The sequence below is a fragment of the Cetorhinus maximus genome, chromosome 25, assembly GCF_964194155.1.
Source record: "Cetorhinus maximus chromosome 25, sCetMax3.hap1.1, whole genome shotgun sequence".
Classification (NCBI taxonomy): domain Eukaryota; kingdom Metazoa; phylum Chordata; class Chondrichthyes; order Lamniformes; family Cetorhinidae; genus Cetorhinus; species Cetorhinus maximus.
The window spans coordinates 20,202,904-20,226,246 of NC_135903.1; the positions used below are offsets into that span (position 1 = coordinate 20,202,904).

Consider the following 23,343-nt stretch of genomic DNA (forward strand, 5'->3'; position numbering starts at 1 on the left):
GCAACACCTGGACAACATTCAGGCTTGGGCTGACAAGTGGCAAGTAACATTCGTGCCATACAAATGTCAGACAATGACTATCTCTGACAAGAGAGAATCCAACCATCGCCCCTTGATGTTCAATGGCATTACCATCACTGAATCCCCCCACTATCAACATCCTAGGGGTTACTATTGACCAGAAACTTAACTGGATTAGCCATATAAATACTATGGCTAGAAGAACAGGTCGGGGACTAGGAATCGTGCAACAAGTAACTCACCACCTGACTCCCAAAACTTCTCCACCATATCCAAGGCATAAGTCAGGAGTGTGATGGAATACTCTCCACTTTCTGCGATGAGTGCAGCTCCCACAACACTCAAGAAGCTTGATGCCATCCAGGACAAAGCAGCACACTTGATTGGCACCACATCCACAAACATTCACTCCACCGTTGACGCACAGTAGCAGCAGTGTGTACCATCTACAAGATGCACTGCAGGAACTCACTAAGGCTCCTTAGGCAGCACCTTCCAAACCCACAACCACTACCATCTAGAAGGACAAGGGCAGCAGATAGATGGGAACACCACCACCTGGAAGTTCCCCTCCAAGTTACTCACCATCCTGGCTTGGAAATATATCACCGTTCCTTCACTGTCGCCGGGTCAAAATCCTGGAACCCCCTCTCTAACAGCACTGTGGGTGTAACTACACCACATGGGCTGCAAAGGTTCAAGAAGGCAGCTCACCACCACCTTTTCAAGGGCAGCTAGGCATAGGCAATAAATGCTGGCCCAGCCAGCGAAGCCCACATCCTGTGAACGAATAAAAAGATAAGTTGAGATATATCACCCACTATCAAATTGAATGGTGGATTGGGATCGAGTTTTGCTCCGTTTCCTACAACTAGATTGTACTTGAGGCAGAAATGTGTTTTCTTGAAATTTGACAAGTGGGCCACAATATTAGACCAGTAGACAAACGTAAAGCAACATATATTAAAGCAGTTGGTGTACTCTCACAATCGCATTTTTGAGGCATTTGAATGACAATGCAATGTAAATACAAATATTTTTTCTTTAAAACAATGATGTTGCTAGATGGAAAAAGCAGCACCACGTTCCTAAAGCTTCCCACTTATCCTGTCACATTCACTTATTTTAGAGTATTTCGGGTCCAAGCAAAGAAAGGCGTAATACAGTCATATTAGTCACTTTTTTTTCGATTTGGCTTTCTTAGGACTGGAGATAGGCAACATTCAAGTAGTGTATCCTTACCTGTCTTTCAGTTGAGGCAACCATTTATACAAGGCAATGACGTCAAGAAGAAAAATATAACATAAGGACGTGCACTAAATTGTTAGTGAAGAGAAAGTATGTATTTCTAGAAAGTGACACACAAGATATGAGCCCAGTCTCAATCTCACTGGTTTTAAGTAGCCTTGTGATTTAAGCAATGCGGTCCTATAATTTGGACTTCAATGGTTAGTATCTGGTTCGAGGTATAGGTCAGCAAATGAATGGACACATCAATGCAGGGCATTGGTAAATGGGTAAATTGCTCCTTATGCCAGGATGCTATTAAAATGTTGCATTTGTGTCATCAGAACCCCACTATGCTTTTTGCTTGATAACCACGCAGGAGTATAAAATGTCATATTGGACCATCACGAGATGTTTCTCACCGCTTTTAGTGAAGCTATCCAAGTAAAATTCTCTTAGCACTAGTTGACAAGAGGTAGTATAGATTTTTCAACAGGAACCCAGTTACACACTTTGCTCTCAATATTTTTCTACAATCTGCTCTCGTTCCTCGCTTTCTTCTCTGATGTCAACACAGAATTTGGCCTGGCCCATTGTCCTTCCATGCATCAGGAGCCCGTTGCAGGTGAAATCTGGCATTGCTCCCTTCAAAGATCCGGTGTGATACTTGGTTTTTGGGACAGTGTATTTAAGTGTGCCCGAATTTCTTAATTTGTACTGAACTGTCTTGCGCAGCAATCACTGTTCTTGCAGATTTCCTGTTTTCTTAGCTTCAAATAAAAGGATCATTTGCTAGTTGCTGTACTTTCTGGCATTCCTTCAGCGAGAAATAAGAGAGTTGCAGATTACAGCTTTATTCCATTCAGTGCTTTTCCGGGATTTGACATGCTTCTTCACAATCTTATTTTCAGGGCATTTGAATGGAATGTTTTGTATGATCACTTTTTTAAACCCGTATTTCATTTACATCAGCCAAGTAAATTCAGATCCATCAAACAGCGAAGTTACTTAGTGACTATGATCAATACAAGAGTTGCACATTGAGTTACACGATTCGAATGTTTTACTTTCCTTTCAGGAAGAATGCAGGCAAGAATGCGACGAAGAAAACGCAAATGAAACCTAGAATTCTGATTCTTTGCTGGGTGTAAAGGGAGTTTAGGAAATCCTACTTCGTGAGGTTCAGATGTTAATGTTGTACACGATCGCTTAACACTTTCCCATGGCAGGACCCTTCGTATCAATCTCTGTCCCCGTCTGGGTACAGCAAATGAGAGATATTCCCATTGGAGTGAGATGTCACTTTGCTCCTGTATAACCCTGGGGCTGGAAGCAGCAGCATTTGCTCCTGTATAACTCTGGGGCTGGAGCAGCAGCATTTACTCCTATAATTTTGGGGCTGGAAGCTGCTGCATTCGCTCCTATATAACCCTGGGGCTGGAGCAGCAGCATTTACTCCTATAATTTTGGGGCTGGAAGCAGCAGCATTCGCTCCTGTATAACCCTGGGGCTGGAAGCAGCAGCATTCACTCCTGTATAACCCTGGGGCTGGAAGCAGCAGCATTCGCTCCTGTATAACTCTGGGGCTGGAAGCAGCAGCATTCACTCCTGTATAACCCTGGGGCTGGAAACAGCAGCATTCGCTCCTGTATAACCCTGGGGCTGGAAACAGCAGCATTCGGTCCTGTATAACCCTGGGGCTGGAAGCAGCAGCATTCGGTCCTGTATAACCCTGGGGCTGGAAGCTGCATCATTCGGTCCTGTATAACCCTGGGGCTGGAAACAGCAGCATTCGGTCCTGTATAACCCTGGGGCTGGAAGCAGCAGCATTCGGTCCTGTATAACCCTGGGGCTGGAAGCAGCAGCATTCGGTCCTGTATAACCCTGGGGCTGGAAGCAGCAGCATTCGGTCCTGTATAACCCTGGGGCTGGAAGCTGCATCATTCGCTCCTGTATAAGCCTGGGGGGATTTTCCTGAGCAGCGCTCCGCGCAACCAAACTTGAAATGGGCTCTCCCTCCTCCCCCACTCCCCCCCCCCCCGCCCCGGGGACGGCCGGCCCTGCTCCCTCGGTGGTGATTGGCCGGGCGAGCGAGGAGGCGACTTGCCATTGGTGAATCCCCTTGTCGATCACTCCACCGCGAGGAGGAGGGAGGGGGCGGGGCCAGCGACGCGCTTCCGCTCTCAGGTTTGGCTGCACGCGGCCTGGGGCCGAGCGAGAGAAGCAGCGGCGGCGGCGCGGAGAGAGCGGCCCGGCCCTGGAGAAGAGGAGGAGGAGGACGGGGGGCGGAAATCAGAGCGGCTGCCGCCATCGCGACGCCTCCAGCACCGTGACGGCTCCTTGTGGGGGAGGGGGAAGCCGCCGTTCGCCGCTCTGCAAAATGGCAGCTCGGCTTTGAAGTGCGATTGCGCCCAGAGAGAGAGAGAGAGGGAGGAGGAGGAGGAGCCTCACCGGGCGCCGATCGGAAGCGACTCAGTTGGGGACGGAGCGAGATGCAGGAGGGCCCTGGGGTCGGGGGCGCTGCGGGGCTGCGGAGCTGCACCGTCCAGGATTGATTGGTCCGGAAGCAGTGGCGCTAGAGAGGCATCTGCAGGTAACAGCCCTGAGGAAAGGGGGAGGCTGGGGAGGTGGCGGCCTCCAGAGAGGATGATCAACATAGAGAGAGGCAGAGGGGACCCCCGGCCCCCAGACAGAGCCTGGATCGGGGGGTACACCGCCCCCCCCCCCCCAGACACGGGGACGGGGGAAAGACCACCCCCAGACAGCCTGGATTGGAGGGTAAACCCCACCCCAGACAGAGCCTGAATCGGGGGGAGGGGGGGTAGACCCCCCCCAGACAGAGCCTGGGACGGGGACGGGGACGGGGGAAAGACCACCCACAGACAGGAGGAGGGGGGTGAGGGGGGGGGGGGGGGGAGGACAGAGCCTGGGGCGGGTTCCCCAGACAACCTTGGTTGGGGGATGTGGGATCCCCACCAAAAAGGGCTTGGGGACCCCCACCATACAGGGCTTGGGCATTGTCAGGGGTCCCCAAGACAAAGCGTGGGCGGGGTTGACCCCCTGACAGGATCTGGGGTGGGGGCGCAGTGACCCTTCTGACAAGGCCTGTGGCGGGGCTCGGGGTACCCCCCCCAGGCAGGGCTAGGGGCATAGTCTGAGGAGGGCTGGATCTGCAGCACAGCTCAAGAATGGAATCTGAGAAAGTGGATGCTGCAAATGCTGAGACAGTGGGATCTCTAAGGAAGGAGGTTACAGTCTGAGAAATAGAATCAGCCTGGGAAAGAGGGTGCTGCAAGTATTGCCTGAGAGGGAGAACATCAATCCAGAGAGAGAAAATCTCTGACTTACTGAAAAGGCATCTGGCTAAGCACAGAAAGCAGGACACGCCAGATCTTTTCTAAAGAAATGTTTTGTGAATGGTACAATATAAATGGGGTGGGGGGAGGGCAGCAGGCAGTGGTGGTGGGTGAGAAGGCTCTGATTTCTTTTCTTTAAAATGTAAACTGAAATGGCCTGATTGTATTCTAGATTGTGATTTCTTTTACCTAATGTGCATGGATACCCATCACCTGGTTCAAGGGTCTCCAAACGGAGCTACCGAGAAAATCACACAGCTGGAGTTGGTCTTTGTCCACACATACACATTCCCCATAGGAACATACTGGACTTCCCAAGTCCTTCCTTCAGCACAGGTTGGTAAAAGCCAAGGCTTATGAGTCTGGCCTTCAACTGCCTAAAATCTCTATCAGCACAGACTGCTGGTAAGTTTTCCACACCTGCAGCCAGGACCATCTTTTCCACTGGGATATTGGCTTGAAGAGTTATCTGTGGCTGAGTGCGAAGGATCTCAGGTCTGTGTTAGGTCTACACCTTCAGTTCACAGTGAGACTCCCTCCCTGTTGCAGGATCATCAAGTTTACAACAGAGGTTTGGCATGAATTTTTTTCACAAAGCAAGATTACTAGGCATCATGCTTAACTGTGGGTTCAATTCTCTTGTAATGAATGTGTACTCATTAGCATGTCTTGCAGATCAATGTGACATATAACACAATTTTTATGGAAAATCTACCAAATTAAGACTTGCACACATCCCAGTTTGGCCCCGTTCTGACCTATTCCTTTATAGATTGCAGATCTTTCAATACATTTAAAGCCAAATTTGGTCAGCCTCAGTTACATTATGAACACTGACAATTTATGTAGTTGTAAGTAATATCAATGGAGAGCCAATGGGATTAATAGCAATGTTTTTGAGGACAACTAATATGTTAGCTTCCCATGTTTGCTATTTTACCTGTGGTACACCATGTAGAATAGAAAATAAACCCCACCCCCAAATAGTTTTATTGTAGCTTTCAGCCTCTTTGTTCTTTTTAAACTAACAGATTATCTTTTCTTTTTCTCAGTGTTCTCAGTGACCACCTTGTTACTATGTAGAAAGAAAATAGTACAGAGTACTGATTGCCAATGAAAATGGAGGAAATGTCAATATCTGGCCCGGAGAACAGCAAATCTGAGGTAAGGAGCAGGAGACTTGGGAGTTGGCCTTGTCTCAGGAACTATTTTGATACATTATGATTGTGCATGCTTGCTTGGCTTTAATGGGTGCATGGACGTGTATATCCAGTGAGTGATGACGCCTGCGTGAATGAGGGAATATGCGCTTGCCGGGGTTGAATGCTGTGAAAGGATATACAGATGTGTACCACGAGGGAATATATCTGTTGTGTATGATGTGTGAGCATATGATACATACAGAGTAATGATTCAAAACAGTAAATGTGTGAGTTACCTCAGGATCCCTTAAGCCATAACCAAGGGTTTGCATCACCTGTCGTAGAATTGAGTCTGATAGTTTATTAGTTACCGTCTGTGTGCGTTTTATTCCTGTTGTGGGTGTGGGGTGTATTTCAGGCTTTTCTTATGACTGTAAACTTCTCCCAACTTCTTCTTGTCGTTGATGACCTCTTCAATACCCCTTAATTTTTTTACAGTCTTTGAACACACTTCCAGCCATCTCTTCTCTTCCCGTATGTCTATTTTTCTCAGTGTGAGTCTGTCTGCCGCTCTTATGTCTACAAATGCCCCATTTCTCCTGTGCTTGTCTTGCACTCGTAGATAACCTTCTTTTATCGGGACCACATTTCTAAGGATTTGTTTAAGCTACTGGTTTCGTGTCAGAGGCAATAGTCAGATGAACCTGGAAAGGCAGATGTAGCTGAGCTATCTGCTGGGAAGCTGAGCTTCACCAGGGCACCAATTTTACAGGTTCCACTGGCACCTATAAACTTGGTGTTCCTGCTACAACAGTGAAATAACCATTTTCTCCTACTACAGAGTCAATTTTAATCTCTGAACATGTTGATGCTCTAATTCTGGTGCCTGACGTGGAACATACAGCAGGAATATGCTTCATTCATATTCGTCCTCGTGACAGACCTACTCTTGGATATTCCTCTGAGTTTCTTCTTATTCCCCAATCTTGACAATAGCTTCTTCATGTGGGAGACCCTTTTTGCTGTGATCTTTGCCTGTTGCATTTCACTTCTGACTCATATTACCAAAGAAAAGACTTGCATTGATACTGTGACTGCCATGATGTGGAGTAGAAACAAGCACGGTGTCCACTTCCCTTGTTTAAGGAGCCCTTTTTCCTCATCGTTTAAGCTTTGTTATTCTGAGAAACAGGCAAGGATACCTGTTTGGATTTGGTCTGCGAGATGCAATGAGAATTCATTTTTCCTATTTATTAGTAACGTTCTATGCATGAAAACTCAGAACTACAGATCTGACCAAACATTTAATCGTGCAATGATGCCGTTTTCTGCAATTAATTGAGGGATACATTGAACTCTCTTACCTGGCCAGTCATCTTTGTGCAGTCCCAGGCATTTGGTATTCTGCTGTGAAGCTCGCTCACAGATATCTGCTGTTCTCTGTAACTGAGTGTACAGATTCTTGATCAGCGAGTTGAATATGGTCTCCAGTGATGATGGATAATTGCAAAGTGAGCTTGTCACTCTGACAATCCGCTGGCGGATGATCAATGGGACAGCGCCTTCTTTTTACATTTTAGAGCATTCTGGGGTCAGAGGAAAGAAAACTTTGAGCAAATCTTGAACTTTGAAGGAGATTTTTCTTTGGCCACAAGCGAAGGTTAACATCCAGAGACCTGACTGCTCCTCAGATATGGAAAATGAATAGAGTGGCTGCAGATTGGCTGGTGAGTACGCTAACTGATTCCATCTTTTACTTTTTAGTCAGTATTTCTAAAGTGCGTGCCTGTCACTGGGTGCATGCCAGTCTCTGGGAGCTGATCTGCCCAGATGGACCACTCGCACTGACTAAGCTTGGAATAATTTTGCTCAGCTTCTCGGCATAATTTAGATTGGCTTAAATTTCTGTTCTCTAACCTAACAGAACAGATGACGCGAGAAGTCAGTTCATAAGAAGGTCGTTTTGTGCGAACTCTGCAGCCATGCCCAAGCTGAAACGGGTATCTTCAGAGAAGAAGCAGAAATACTGGCGGCAGCTGAAACGAGACCAGAGGCAGATGAGCAGAGAGCACAGTGACCAGGCCATGGAGTTTGATGCTACCCCTGAAAGTTCTGCAGAGCAGGCCAGTACCACAACACCCTCCTCTATTCCCTATCCCTGCATTTCATTGCTCACTGTCCCAGCGTTGAATTCTTTTGATGTTTATCACATGCTTCTTTATGTTGAGGATGCACTTTTGGTTCATTGAATGAATAAAGGTTCTGTCTTCAACATTGGATATCCGTGTATTCTGTTGCTTCATCTTTTGCAGTTTTATTTTAAATGGTAATTCCTGATTATTCACTGAGAGACTGCCATAAGGCTAGGCCCCTTAAAGAGGCATGGCCACCATCCTGACTGGGGGGCGTAGTCTCAGGATAAAGGGTCGGCCATTTCGCACTGAAATGGGGAGAAATTTCTTCACTCGGCCATTTGCGAATCTTTCGAATTCTCTACCCTAGATGGCTGTGGATGGTCAGTCATTGAGTATATTTCGGACTGAGATTGATAGCTTCTAGGGAATTAGGGATATGAGAATATGTCAAGAAAGTGGACTTGTTGTAGAAGTTCAGCCATGATTTTATTGAATGATGGAGCAGGCTCGAGGGACCATATAGCCTACTCCTCCTATTTCTTATGTTCGATCCCTCTCCTCAGTTGTGGCTACCAACTTCCAGACATTGTGAACTTGAGGCTCATAATGTGTCCTGCACGGGCATTGCCTGTGTTTATTGTGCGTTGCCTCTACTTGTGGCATTTCCATGGGGTCTCGGAATTGTTCTGCTGAATAATGAGAAATAAACCACAGTTTGTTCCACAGAAAGCTGCTCTGTTTGTTTTGTTTCCCCATGTACTTGACATTATTGTGGAAAAGGCAAAAAAAGGTGGGTAAGGAGCGGCTGATGTCACCCAGGCATTTAAAAGCACGAGCTGGAGTGTTGCGATATTATTGACAGGGCTTCGAAATGGTGTAATCATGATCTATAGAGTTTAAATAGAAGGATGACTGGCAGCTTGTTTGAGCCTTTTGGTCATGCAAGCAAGTGGCCTGACTGCCATCCATTGTTATCCTGAAATATTAGCAAATTCAGTAGAAAAATGGTAAATCTATATCTCGTGTGCCATCAACTTTCAGCTCATTGTGCACACTTGTGTGACATCGTGGCGTTATTTCTGTGTCCAGCTTGTGGTTTGCTGCTCTTTTCTGCAGAAGACTCATTGGAATATGCTGCAACTTGGTGCTGGGTCCAGTAGATGCCAGTGTGACGGATGGACCAATTTATTGCGGGATTAAGAAGTCAGCACAAGATGTGCAAGTGGTTAAATGTCCAGGAGTGCCCCCACTAAAGGCTGCTAGTGTGGTGCACTCTACTGGCAGAAAATCAGCATTCCAGTGCTTCGCTGGAGACTACTCCAGGGGAACTAAAAACTAGGAATTCTTTTGAGTTAAACAGCTTGTTATGTTTCTGAAAGTTGCTTCTCATTTTGTGATGACTATTGATAAAAATTTAGGAACTGATTAGGAACCAGCTTCCTCAATAAGGAAGCATATGTGAAGAGAGGCTGGTAGGCTTCCTTTGGCGTGTTTGGGGCGGCATCAGTTAGCCTCCCTAATAAGTGTTTTTCTTGTGAATCTCTTTCCATTTACCTGTGAGCTTTGTGTTTCAGGCCGTAGCTCATGAGATCTATTCTGATCTCGTAGATGATGCGTGTCTGGGACTTTGTTTTGAGGTGCATCGAGCTGTAAAGTGTGGTTATTTCTTTTTGGATGAAACGGACCCAGACAGCATGAAGGATTTTGGTAAGTGTGTTTGGTATGACTGGATGGATGCTTGCCTTGAATAATTAACGAGGTATTATTTTGTGTTCATGGCTCTTTGGCAAGAATTGGGAGCAGGAGTAGAGAATGGTTTATAGATGGGCATAGTGAATAAAGACACTACGCCATTGTGGTGCTGAGCCATTGAGATCGGGGGCATCCAGGATCAAGTCTTGGTCCATGCTGAGTTAGTTCATCTCAGTCAGGGTGACAATGGGATAATGTAATTGGCTGCAGAGCCCTGAGAGCAGTTTGAAGAAAAATCAGCTGAGGTTCCCACAGTGACACATGTTGGAAAATTGTGTTTGGGTGTTGAGCTAAAACTCAATGGCAGACTAAGAAAGTTTACACACAAAGGATGGCTGCTTGAGAGCTGGCCCCCATAGAATTGAGCTGGGAAGACTTTCAGGAGAAAACTTGGTAGGTGGAATTTTTCAGAGCATTTCAGAGACTCATTGAGCAAAGACTACATTCTGTTCAGGGTAACATCTTGATCTGTGGTTCCTTATAATGTCTTAATGTTTTACGTGAGCAATAACTAGTGTTTTAGGCTAACACATCCAGCATTTAGAACAGGCATTGGTAATTATCTTACAGTTTTTCTAAATTAATGCAGTACCTTAAATCAAGATAATTCCATACTCCTCATTCAGTTATCCTCCATGTATAGTACGTTAGCCGTGTATTATCAATGAGGAGACATTTGCAAGAACTCTGTCCCTTTAAGAGGTTGTTTATCAAATGTGCCCCTCTTTCCACAGTATATTTCATCATCCTGGTTTCACTTCTTTGTCCCCTTTGGCTAACTTGATTCCTGACCGTATGTAAAACCTACAGCTTTTTGTTATTTTTAATTTTATTCTGATTGTTCCTTCCACCCTAGGGAAAAGTTATAATGTTAACTTTGTTTAGGGCCCATGAAAGAGTTGGTGGTCTGCCTCTGCATCCAACCAAAATCGTAGTCTGAGGTGCAGTTTCTGATCTGCAATGCTGCAAAAACTTGTCCACTTGTACAAAGCTGTGAAGTTTTGTAAGGAAATCCTTGTTTAGAAAATGGCCGATATTCATATGTAGAAAACTCAGCTCAAAATCCTGAAGATTTGGGGAACAAGGATTGAAAATTAGCCTAAGAATGAGATAAATGCTCCATTTGATACAGCATTAGCAAAACTATGGCCAGGAGTCCTTGACTGAGTTGAATAAACAATGGAGCAACTGGCCCTATACCTAACTGGGGAAAAGCTAGGTACATAAATGATAAATGGTTAGTTAACTGCACCATAGATTTTGACTTTGGTTGGAGGTAGGAACAGACCCATGACAAGATGTCTTTACAGGATTTGGTCTTATTCTAATGCTAATTTATAATCGTCTTGTTTCCAAAATCCTATGAGTATTTAGTTGAGAATAACCTGAATGCAGCTACTGAGGAGCACAGTTAAATATCCATTGTCTCAATCTGTGCTTCCCTTCATCCTGAAGAAAGGCCAAAGTTTTTGGACCATTGGCAGGTGCCCTCATAATTATGCCATACATCATTAGGTTGGATTTGTCAATCGAGGGGATAGATAGGTGATTTCATCTGAGTACTGTACTTTGACACTTTTATAAGTTTGTGTTTCTTATGCACTGCATACAAAATGAAATCCTCTTGCTGGAATTATCACAGGTTCTGTCTTGGTGAGGATCTCATAGTTTAATGTCCCATACAAGGATCAGCATGATTTGGTGTTTGGAGAAGAGTGGGAGAAAATTAGTGGGTGGAACTTTCTTGGAGTTTCAAGGCTTCATTGAGTAAATAATGCATTCCGTTCACAGTGCCAGATAACCTTTCAGTAAGTAAGCAGTCTTGGTATAATATATAGAGGCATGTCAGGGTTACCTCAGAAGCCCAAGAGATTTATCCTGTGTTTCCTTTTCAAGTCAGAGGTGATCCAGCACACCTCATAAGAGGAGGAAGCATGTCTATGTGCTTGACTTATCTTGGACCAAATCTCAAGGTTCATTTTGTATTTCCAAGGAAGAGACTGTATTTTTATCCATCCACCATTTCTTTGATAGTGGATCATATAGGTATTCAAATATTTTTGCTGCTGTCGAAGCTCTAAGAAATCAAGCAGCCAGTGCATCTCATCAGGGGGAATGTGCAGCCTGCTTGAAGGGGTAAAGCACATATCTCCTCTGGTCTCAGTTCAGTGTCTGGGGACTGTTAGTAGGAGTAGGCTAGTTAGGAATTGTCTTTGAGAGTGCAGGAACAGGGTATTTCTAAGGATTTGAAGGATGCTTTTGAAGGTGGGAATTGGAGAGAGCTGTTGGGATTGCAGCTCAAGATTTACTGTTGACACAAGAAAACAGCACTGGTTTTGACCTTGCCATAAATTGCAGTAAAGAGAGGGAAGGCTAATCACATTGGCAATGTTTTTCAATCCACTAATTAGCGATGTTTACTTATGTGTTTCAGAAATTGTGGACCAGCCAGGCGTGGACATTTTTGGTCAAGTCTACAACCAGTGGAAGAACAAGGAATGCGAATGTCCAAACTGTAGTCGCAGTATTGCTGCCTCCCGCTTCGCTCCCCACCTGGAAAAGTGTTTGGGAATGGGCCGCAACAGCAGTCGGATTGCAAACAGGAGGTCAGCTAACTGCCTGAACTGATATTCTCTTGAGTTTGAGCGGTGAATCTAATAGGCAATTGCAGTCTAAAATGTGAACTTGCATATATTTCAGTGTGTTTTCTATTCTGGTTCTTAACTAGTTTCTCCACTCACAACTATTCTCGTATTTTCCAAGACTCCGACTAATTCCAGCTTCTCAAAGCCCCTTGTCTGATCTGGTTCCAGGGTTTAGTTCAGCTTTTCAAATCCTGTTTAATTTGATGTGTGGTGAAGCATACTACCTAATGTGGTTCAGTTCAGCTCCTGCATTACTAAGGTGTACAGTGCAAAACATAAGAGGTTTGTATATTTGTGTGAGCTAACATCTTCAATCGTCTTGATTTGTGACATCTTGGCTATCTTTCTTGATCCCCATTCAGAATGATACAGAACAGAAGCGGGCCATTTTGAGCCACGGGCTTGTTCTAGTGTTTCTCATCATGAGACTTATAGCCTAATCCTACTTTCCTGCTTATTTCCCATACCCCATAATATTTCTCCTTTTCAAGCAACTATTTGATTTCCTTTTTAAAATATTATGAGCCCTGCTTTAGCAAGTGTTTGTGGCAGAGAATTTGAAAAAAATACTTTTTTTTTTCTAGCCTCTTTAATTTTTTTTGTTATTTTAAATATGGGCCTTGTTATTGTTATCTTAGTGGAAAATACTTTATCACTATTTAAACTGTAATAACTCCTCAAAATTACAAGAACTCCCATCAGGTCAACCCATAAACTTCTTGGTGATTTCTCAAGATAGGGCTGGGATAAGTGATATTAAGGGAGTGATTGGGATTGGTGATGTAGCTGTACTAAGCATATGATATGTCTGACTGCTTAAACAACAATGTATCTTTGGATTTAAGCTCATGTTCTAATTCAGAAGTCTGCAATGCAGGATACATGCAAGTATTTGGACTTGCAGGCTTTTCTTTCATCTTTTCAGTGATTTCTGTTCTACTCCAGATAGGCAGTTGGTGAAGGATAGAATTGGAGCCTAATCTTTAAACACTTAAAAGCTTTTATTTACAGAGACATAGATTACAGACATGCACCTCCAAACCCAACAGCCACAGTTTCAGTCTGCTGCCATATAACTCTTTCGAGTTATCAACAGATCGCATGTAACTCTTTCGAGTACATTCACAGTTCTTGGTTTCCGGGAGTGGGACATGAACCCACAACCCTCTGATTCAAAGGCGAGGGTGCTATGAACTGAGCCACAGCTGACACAGTGAATCATCAGTTAATGTCCACCACCTGAATACAGTTAACAGTTTCAACAGGATCCAATACATGGAAGCATTTAGTAGGTGCATTCTCAAACCACTGTCTCCCGCCAATGTAAGATGGCCACGCAAGATGCCCTTGATACCCGTCTGCGCATTTGCACTTGTCCGCCCAGCCTGCCAAAGCTACCACATTTTGCGCTAAAATGTGAATGCTTGGGTAATGTGAATTAAGCAGTGTAAATTGGTGCCAACATTTTGAATTGTTGATAGCTTTAATTAAATGCCTTTGAGTTAGGATGCAGCAACTGTAGCAATGGGTGTTTCTCTGTAAATGATTGGTTTATGATCCGCATTCTGTTTATCCAACAGTGACTTTCCCTCTTACCTTTTAGCCAGATTAATCAGCCTTGGGATTTAATTTTGAAAGCTGCAGAGTGTTAACACGTCGTGGAACAGACGATGTGGCCCTGCACTGACAATATTAAGAGCAAATCCATTTTACTTTGCTGGGGACTGGGAGTGGGGCCAAGCGGGAATTACCCCAAGTCTCGTTCTTGTACCAATACCATCATTAAGGTGATAGTATTAATAATATAACAGTGTACTTTTCTCCGTCTCCTGATGGGGCTGAATTCTAAAGTGGTCTCATCACATCAAGTGTCTGACAAATGAAATGGTCAGGCACTTTATGGGGATGATTCGGGTCTTTTAATTTCTAATTGTGTGATTACAAATAAAATGGCAATGAACATCGCTAAAGTAAAGATGATGTACAGGGAGTGCATTAAAATCATTTCTCAATCGGTATACACTAAACAGACGCTAACTGTTGCCTACTCTGTTGCTCGCAATGACATAATGGAGTTAAACACTAGAACTGCGCATGCAAGGCGTTGGCAACAAACTCAGCCTTCTGAAACTTGCTGATAGCCTTATCTTTGATAATGGTTGCTAAGTACTATTCCTCCAAGAAATGCTTTGAATTGTTCATTTAGCCATCTCTTCTGTAAATTTCATTGGATGTAAATAAAAACTTGTTAATAGACACCATGCTCTAACAGCCATGGACATTAATTTAGACACCTCGCCATGGGGCTTTAACATAACAGTGTCTTTGGTGATATGCATTTTGTTTACGTTGTAGAATAGCCAGTAGCAACAACCTCAGCAAATCTGAAAGCGACCAAGAGGATAACGATGACATCAATGATAATGACTGGTCATACGGATCTGAGAAAAAAGGTAAACTTTATCACTACTTATTATCCTTAGGCCTTGGCTCCAAATATGCTTGACAGTATATACTGCCTATTGCTTTAAGTTTCCTGGTTGGTATTTTTCAGTTTAGCCTTGAATGCTTGCTGGTTTGGTGTGTCCTATAGCTAAAGTTTCAGTGTACCTAGAAATAGGTTCTTAGTTGACAAATTATGATCATCATGCCCTCTTAGGAACACCATATTTTAGAAACTATTATTCTGCATCAACTAACTTTTTATTTTTATTTTTTATTTCATCCAGCAAAGAAAAGGAAATCTGATAAGGTACGTACCTGCCTCAAGCTATTTGTATTTCAGGAGAAAGAAGGCTCCTATTTGTTGCCCCAATGGTACAACCAACCACTGCTGCTGCTACTTAAAGAGCTGCTTCTGTTTTTCAGAATCCCAACTCGCCACGGAGATCCAAATCTCTCAAACATAAAAATGGTGAGCTTGTTTTACAGAGCTGTTTCTGTTATTTTAAGAAATACACAACTATGGCAAACCTGGTACCTTTATTTTGCACTAGAACCCCTGGTTAAATGTAACTCCTCCAATGATTCAGCAGCTTAATGCAGTGTGTACCAAGTATGTATAGGTCGGGAATATTCCTGGTTCAATCCCTAATCTCTGTTTTGCATCAAGTGGTTGGATGAGATACAGTCTCCCCATAAGAATGGCAATTAAGGTTACTTCTGTATTTATTTATTGTCTAAATAATGAAACACTAGAATCAGAAACAATAGAGCACAAGGCATCATCCATATACATGCACTTAGCAGCAGAAAAATGCAAAGCATTCATCAAAGCACACTCTTCCTGTTCAAACTTTGTGAAGAGAGCACACTTTCAGGTGAGCTTTGTTGAAACATCCAGCTTTGAACTGTTGTTACTTTAGGTTTCAAGAATGCAAGTGACAATTGGACATACTTCCAATTTTTGTCACAGGATGCAACAATTGAAATAGTATTCCACTTCCCAGGGTAGCAAATCCTACTTGCTGAGCTCAAAGTTCAACAACAAACACAAATTTTAAAAACTGTAACCATCAGAGGCAGGTAAACACTATCAAATGAGAAAGGGAAACATCACTATTTAAGTTATCTATTACAAACCGTGCAGTGAGTAACCGTTGTTGGATAAATAGCCCGCTTGTGGCATTGCAGAAATGTATCATGTACCCAGATGACTAATTGGGTAAATTTGCTGGAGTATGGCACTGAGACATAGGCTTCACGTTTGATACTGACCAGTGCTGACTTGCTTCATCTCAGTAGAGTGATGGTGGGGATGCTTAATTGGTTTCATGCCAGTGAGCTAGATGGGAAAATTTGGGCATGGCTTCTGTTCCTGATTGCTATTTTGTGACTTTCCCTGCTGGATGTGCCTGTGTATAGATGTCGTGGATGATAGCAAGCCCTAGCTATGTCTAGATTGCTAACATTCACCCTGTAGGTTTATCCATGATGAGTAGCCACACCAGAAACCCACCGGACAGCTGCTGGCACCTGTAGAAATCATGGGGGAGAGGAGAAAGACGTGAAAGCCTTTTTTTAAATGCCATGTGAAATTGAGGTTTATTTTCCAATCAGAGAATGAAGCATTCCTTGCTCTTTTAGGTAAAACCTTGAAGTAGATGAGTGAGCTTTTCATCAAATTATTTCTGCCATCTCTCTGCAGGTGAACTCAGTGGAAACTCTGATCCATATAAGGTAATAATGCTTACTTCTGTTTCGCTTATTTGGTTGTGTATATGGCTCATATTTCCGTGTGATTATTTGATTGAAAAGTGGTGCATTATTCTGGGAAATGTCCCATTAGCTGACCCAACACAGAAATATAAAATGCTGCCTTTCTGGTTTGAAGTTATCATTGCAGTTAGGTTTTTGTATCATCAAAATATTTACGCACTCCTTCATTTACCACCATTTTAGTTTGTATAAAACTTTTAACGGAGTTTGAGTACTCAATGGGTGCTGTTCTTCTGATTCTGGCCTCTTGAGCACCCTGATTTTGCCTCCCTACATCTCTCCGTGTCTCTATCTCACTTTCTTCTTTCAAGACACACCTTTAGAACCTAAATCTTAGACCAAGCTTTTGGTCATCTGAACAACTATGTCCTTATGTGGCTCAGTGTCATATTTTGTTTTATAATGCTCCTGTGAAGCGCCTTGTGATGATTTATCGTGTTAAATGCACTATATAAATATAAGTTGTTGTTGAAGAGTCTCTGTTATCAATGATGTTGGCTATCTTTGACAAGACTCCACTTATCAATAATATTGGCAATTCACTTTGTGGAGGCTTTTTTTAGTTCAAGTAGCGCGTGCTTGGGCTGCTAAGCCAGTTCCAATTTGTGTGTTCCTTTTGCATCTATTAAGGGCCGTCTGTATTTGAAGTGCGTTTGAAGTATCTTTCTCCATGGGTTCATGGAAGTGATTTCGAAGGAACTGGAATTTTTCCCTGAACGGGAAATTTTCTGTCTTCCTATCTGTAGGCAAATGATCCGCAAATGGAGAGTTTGTCATGTGGAAAGAAATCCCTTAAAAGCCTGCATGATACAACACAGCTTGAATTCTACCAAGACTGCTTAAAATAGACTTTTTCAAATGTTTTCTTTTGTCATGGTCCACATAGAAGTGGCAATTAGAAAACAGTGGAAATATGCCTAGAAATTTTGACATGCTTACTCAATCCAAAATATAGTTTCAAATCAAATAATTCTGCCAGTTAGCTCATCAAATGAAATGTGTTTAATAAACATCTTGTGTAGGCTCACTTTCAAGTCCTGAGAATCAGTCAAATTTGAGTTGTCCTAAATGAAGCTGGGAAATTTTGTTTGCCGTTTGTGAAACATTATTTTCTTCATAGTTCAACTGAGGCCATGTTCTGGTACTTGCTACAGTGTTAGATTGTACCAGAAATGAAATCATGGTCTTTTGCAGTGAAACTGCCTTTTTGTCCAGCTTAAGACAGGTAACCATATGCTATAAGATGTTTTCAGTAATTGAGGGTATGTTGTATTAAGAGTTGAAAATCTTAGAGAGATATTGAAACATTGAATTCTACAGCAGGGGGTAATTCTACAGTAGTTGGAGGCCATTTGACCCATCATGCCTGGGCCAGGTCTTTGCAAGAACTATCATACGTGTGATTGCTATCTAGCTCTTTCTGTTCCTGGGAGAATTATACTGCAAACCACTGTTTCTGTGCCCTACTGAGGCTAGGAATCAGAATTTTCTAGATCTGTTCTAATTCTGTTGCGCTACCAGCTCCTTTTTCTAACTATTCCATCCCCCTTGCAGGTCTGAGGCTAAACCAGGATGTTTGCAAGCTTGGTGTCATATCTAACATCAAGATGAGCTTCCGACCACATGTTTGAACTATCACAAAGACCTCTTTTTTTCTACCTTAATAAGATCACTCGATTCCTCTCCTCCCTCAACTCAGCTGCTGCTGAAAACCTCATTCATGCTCTTGTTACTACTAGATTTGACTATTCCAACCCACTTCTGATTGGCCTCCCACGTTCTACCCTCCGTAAACTTCAGGTCATTCCAAATTCTGCCTGTGTTTTTACTCGTGCCAAGTCCTGTTCACCTACCAGCCTCGTGCTTGCTGACTCACATTGACTTGTGGTCAATATTTCAATTTTACAATCCTCATATTGTTTTTGGGTACCTCCAAGGCCTTCCACTCCCCATCTCTGCAGTCTCCTCCAGCCCCACAACACTCCTATGCTCATCTAATTCTGACCTTCTGAACATCCTGAATTTTAATTGGTCCACCATTGTTGGCCATACCTTCAGCTGCCTGGACCCTAATCCCTGGAACTCCCCCCCCCCCCCCCCCCCAACCCCAAACTTCTCTAGCAGTTTACCTCTCCTCCTTTTAAGAAGTTCTTTAAAAAACACCTCTTTGAGTGAACTTTTGGCCATTTGTCTTAATAATCGTTTGTAGCTCAGTGGCCACCTTTGTTTCATAATGCTCCTTTGAAGTGTCTTGAGACTGTTAATGACGCTATGTTTGCTATATAAATACAATTTGTTGTTGTTGAGATGGGTGACTGATTTGGACAGTCTTGGAGGAAAACTCAATAGGGGACATTGAGTAGCAGTCAGTGACCTAGGTTTCTCTGGTTTCTCGATCAGAACTGAAATCAGTTGATGATTGTTACCAATGATCAAATTTACAAGGTTGAATTGATATGTGAGCAGTTTTAGAAGAGGATGTCTGCTTGGTGGAGATGGGGTGATGGGTGAATGTCTACAGTGTGTATATGAACCCCTTTGCTTTAGAAACTAAAGAAACTCTGACTGAGACAGAGGAGGGTAATTACTTGCCCATCTTTTGATGATACGGAAGATTCCAAAAGAATTATACCTATAAAGACTTCTTTATGTAGCAGTGGTAATTACATGACTGCAGTAGGTAGAGACAGCACAGTCAAAAAATCCTTTATCAAAAACAAAGCTTGCCTCACTGTCTCTGACTAAGACTCTTACAAATTATTTTCCAGATTCTCTCTCAGGAGATGTGTACCCACTTTTCTGTGCAACAGTGTAATTTCTGATTTGCTGTAAGCAACACCTGCTGAAAATAGAAAGCAGTTGCATCCAGCTCCTGCTAGTCAAAATGTCAGATTTCAATACTGGTGCAAAGCAGTCTTTAGAAAAAGCATTAAACAACTGCCCTCTGGACCCAGCAATTTTGTTCTTAAGCAAACTGTGGCTAAATATATAGAACAGGTGAGCAGCCAAACATCACGACCAAGCTTCAGTCCTAAGATGCAATGTAAGCAATGCCTGAGATAGTCTTCTATTATTGGAAATGATTTGCTGTTCCCAAAGTTATCTGAAAATCAGTAAAATCTGAAATTGATGAGCTTTTAGTGTAGAACATGATAATTTGCTGTGATCAGATATTTTGTCCAGTGTGTCAGGTTCCAGGCTAACATTGCTGTTTCTGAAAATTTCTGATAACTCATGTCATCTACCCCTATGACTGGAAGCTAATAAGTTGGAGTTAGAAAGTATAGTCCATCTGAGCTGCAAAAGGTGTAGAAATGAAATGAAACTACTTCTACAGGCCTGAGAAACCTGCAGCAATGATAATGGCCACTAGCTATGAGGTTTTCTTGTTACTGACCAACAGTATCATTAAATAGGCCTCTACCACCAATTCCTGGCCTGCCGAATGTGGAAAAGGGATTTGTCTTTTTGGTCTTCTGGTCTTTCCAATCTTCCAGTCTTCTGCTTAGAAAGGGGTCAGGGGAAGGCCAACTTTTGGAGATCACCCTAAAATAGGTTTTCTTTTGGTGTTGGGGGCAGAAAATGAGGCAGGAGGATCAGTGACTTCTTTTCCAACTTCACTAGCCTGCCTGCCCTTAGCTTGCAACAGCAGCAGATGCAAACAATGCCCTCTTCCCCTCCCTTCCACCATCGCCTGCCCCCCCCCCCACTTACACCCCTCACCTCACCGCCCCCAGCAGAAGTCCTTGGACAGCTGATGGGACACAGACCCAGCTGAGGAGCTGAGCGTTTCCTAGATGAATTGAACAGGAAAATGGGGAATTAGTACAGGGAAAGGCTGAAAGACGTCTTGGACTCAATAGTAATATTTGTTTATGTTGTTCTCCGATGCAGTACAATAATAATTCTGGCATCAACTATGAAAACCTGGGTCCTGAAGAGTTACGTTCATTGCTTACAACGGTGAGTGTTAACTGATTGTGATAGGAGTGAATGATCTTGGAAAACTGGATAGCTCTTGAGATGCAGTGAAGATAATTTCAATGCCCACAGTTACTTGTGAGTTGTCACGTCCATTCGCTTGTGAATTCTCTTTAAGTTGCTTCTCCTCATCCCTCCCCACTTGGCTCTCATGCTCCACAGTGTTCAGTTTTATGTGAATGATCAGTCTGTTTTTAGCCAGATTCTATGGGACATTCTCAGTAAATCTGCCTCCTCTTTTTCAGCAATGTGGAGTCATCTCAGAACACACCAAGAAAATGTGCACAAGGTATGGACCTACAAATACCTTATCGTAGAAACAAGGCAGTCCAGTGGAGTTTCTGCAATGATACAGTAACCATTGCCTATCATATCTTTTAACCTGTCTCTTGAGAATCCCCTTAACAGAGGTCGTTAAACTCATGAAACTTGAATCAGTGGCAAGTCATTGAATTGGTAATGAAGCACATAGCGATGAGCTGCTATGCGCAGAGTAAAGAAAAACAAGGTGCACAAAGGACGTGAGGGCAAATAGCAATAGAGTAAAGAATGATTCAGAAATAGAATGGATTATACAGAGGGCATATGCAAAACAGAATTAAATGGATTTTAGAGTGCATGTAGCTAAATACAAGGAGCATAGCACATAAGGTTTGTAAGCTGCAGCACAAGTCACCATGGGGAACTATGGTATGGTGGCGATAACAGAGACCTGGCTTAAAGAAGGGAACGATTGGAAACATAATATTCCTGGCTACAAGTTATTCAGGAAAGATAAAGAAGGATAAAAGGGGGGAACAGTAGTGATCAAATAAACTAATGTAGCATTGGAAAGAGATGATATAAGAAGATAAATAATAGCAGTGTAGATCATTGGGTTCTTCAAGCCTATCATTGAGTATGATCATAGAATAATACAACTCTGATAGAGGCTATTCAACCCATTGAGTCTGTGGTGGCTTTTATGAAGAGCAATCCAATTGGTCCCACGTCCTGGTTCTTTCCCCTTTCTCCCTGCAATTTAATCCCTTCAATTATTTATCCATTTCCCTTTCATAGGCTACCATTGAGATTGTATTCTCCACCTATCAGGCAGAGCATTCCAAATCCTAACCATTCGGTGTGTAAAAATAATGGGCTGAATTTTATGCAGGTGGCAGAAGTACCCCTGCCGGAGCCTAAAGTGGGAGGTGACCCTGTTTCGGCCAACGACAGGGTCCCGGGGAGGCATATTGCTGGTAGTGGCCACCATTCAATTAAGGACAACAGCCCATCCCCAAGAGCTGCTGCTAGTGGCAACATTTGCTGAGGCTGCAACACCAGGGAGGGGGCACCTTAACCACCGGGTGCCCCCAAATACCGGGTAAGTGGGTTATGGGATAGCAGGGCTAGGCAGGCAGGATCTGTGAGGATGGGAGGAGCATTTGAGGATCAGTGATCATAATATCACCTGATTGAGAATAGTTACAGCAACAAGGAACAATTAAGTGTAAGAGTACCTAACTGGAGAAAATTAATTTTGGTGAGTATAAAAGAGATCTAGCCCAGGTGGATCGGGATTAAAAGTTGGTTTGCAAAATGGTAACTGAAAAATGAGAGGTCTTCAAAAAAGCAATGGTGTGGATACAGAGTAGACACTTTCACACGAGGGAGAAAAAGAGGAAGTCAATGCTAGATGACTAAGGTATAGGAGGAGAAATTTGATTGAGCAGCGCTATGCAGACTTCCTGGGGACAGTGGCCTATGCAGCCCATTCTGCTTTTCACTGAAGCAGCTCTATGTGAATAAAGTCTCATCCATGGAAACTAAAATGAAATAGGAAAGGAGGCTTAATGGCAAATGTAAGGTTCATAATACAGTAGGGAACCAAGCTGAATACTGAAAGTACAAAGGGAATCTAAAAAAGGAACATGTGGAGAAAAGTGAGAATGAGAATCAATTAGCAGCTAACATAAAACAGAACCCAAAGTCTTTTATAAACATACAAAGACCAAAAAGGCAAGTCAAAGGAAGGGTGGGGTTGAGTAGAAGCCAAAACAGAGGTCGTCTTTTGGAAGCAGAGGCTATGACTTAGTTACTAAGGGGGTGGATGTCGCATTCCCCCCACCCCTCTGAAACCATGTTGGCAATGCTGCAGGGCTCATTAACGAGGGCTGTGTGGGACTTGCAGCCTTCATTGGGGGAGAAGTCCTGCCCTCTGGAGCTGGTGGTGAATCCGATTGGTCAGCAGCTCTGTCAGTCCTGGTGATGCCAGGAAGGTGTCAGTGGCCGCTGCCGGGACTACAAGTGAGAATTGGAGCCCAAGGTCTAGGATTCCTGGAGAAGGTAACTCCGGGGTCTTGGGCCTGGAGGATTTGGGAGTGTTAGAGACAGGGGCAGTGGGGATGGGTTTAGGAGTAGGAGCGAAGTGGGGTTTCAGTCTAAGGCAGATGCCCTGCAATCACCAAAGGGCAGCCTCTAAAGTTCAACCCCCCTTCCCACCCTCTAACCATTTCAGGATAAAAATTGGGCTTCCTGCTCCCACTCTGGTGCCCACATCAAACGTATTATTGTGTGGGCAGCATATTATTAGTCAACAGGCTTGGTATTAAGTCCAATTGACCCTTAATTGGTAATTTTAATAGGGTGGGCCTGCCTGCCCGCCCGCCTCCCCACGGATGAGGTCCAGGATGGGCACCCACACCACTTTATATGCCCCCTCCCCATGAGAAACGCGCCCGCTGGGGGCACATAAAATTCAGCCCTAAATGTGTACTTTGCATCCATTGTCACAAGAGAAAAGGAAGCTTTCACTGTCACAGCAAAGGAGAAGGTAGTAGTGATGTTAGGTAAGATAAAGAGGAGGCACTTAAAAGGTTGGCAATAC

General features: G+C 43.5%; 1 protein-coding gene across 4 annotated transcripts in view; it reads left to right on the top strand.

Annotated features, from left to right (window-relative positions):
• The first annotated feature begins 3,423 nt into the window (after positions 1-3,423).
• Positions 3,424-23,343, top strand: part of atxn7l3a (ataxin 7 like 3a) — a 31,359-nt gene continuing 11,439 nt past the window's right edge. For 2 of the 4 annotated variants that reach the window (XR_013573400.1, XM_078529591.1), the window contains exons 1-11: positions 3,424-3,841; positions 5,657-5,768; positions 7,671-7,869; positions 9,456-9,588; positions 12,068-12,239; positions 14,634-14,731; positions 15,008-15,030; positions 15,147-15,192; positions 16,426-16,457; positions 20,391-20,459; positions 20,723-20,766. Coding sequence is in view for 3 of the 4 variants with exons in the window: in XM_078529591.1 (XP_078385717.1) it covers positions 7,729-7,869; positions 9,456-9,588; positions 12,068-12,239; positions 14,634-14,731; positions 15,008-15,030; positions 15,147-15,192; positions 16,426-16,457; positions 20,391-20,459; positions 20,723-20,766 (758 nt within the window). In the remaining variant the exon portion in view is untranslated. Of the gene's footprint in view, positions 3,842-5,653; positions 5,769-6,587; positions 7,474-7,670; positions 7,870-9,455; positions 9,589-12,067; positions 12,240-14,633; positions 14,732-15,007; positions 15,031-15,146; positions 15,193-16,425; positions 16,458-20,390; positions 20,460-20,722; positions 20,767-23,343 lie in introns of those variants that run through there. The other 2 variants (XM_078529592.1, XM_078529593.1) reach the window with 2 other exon arrangements.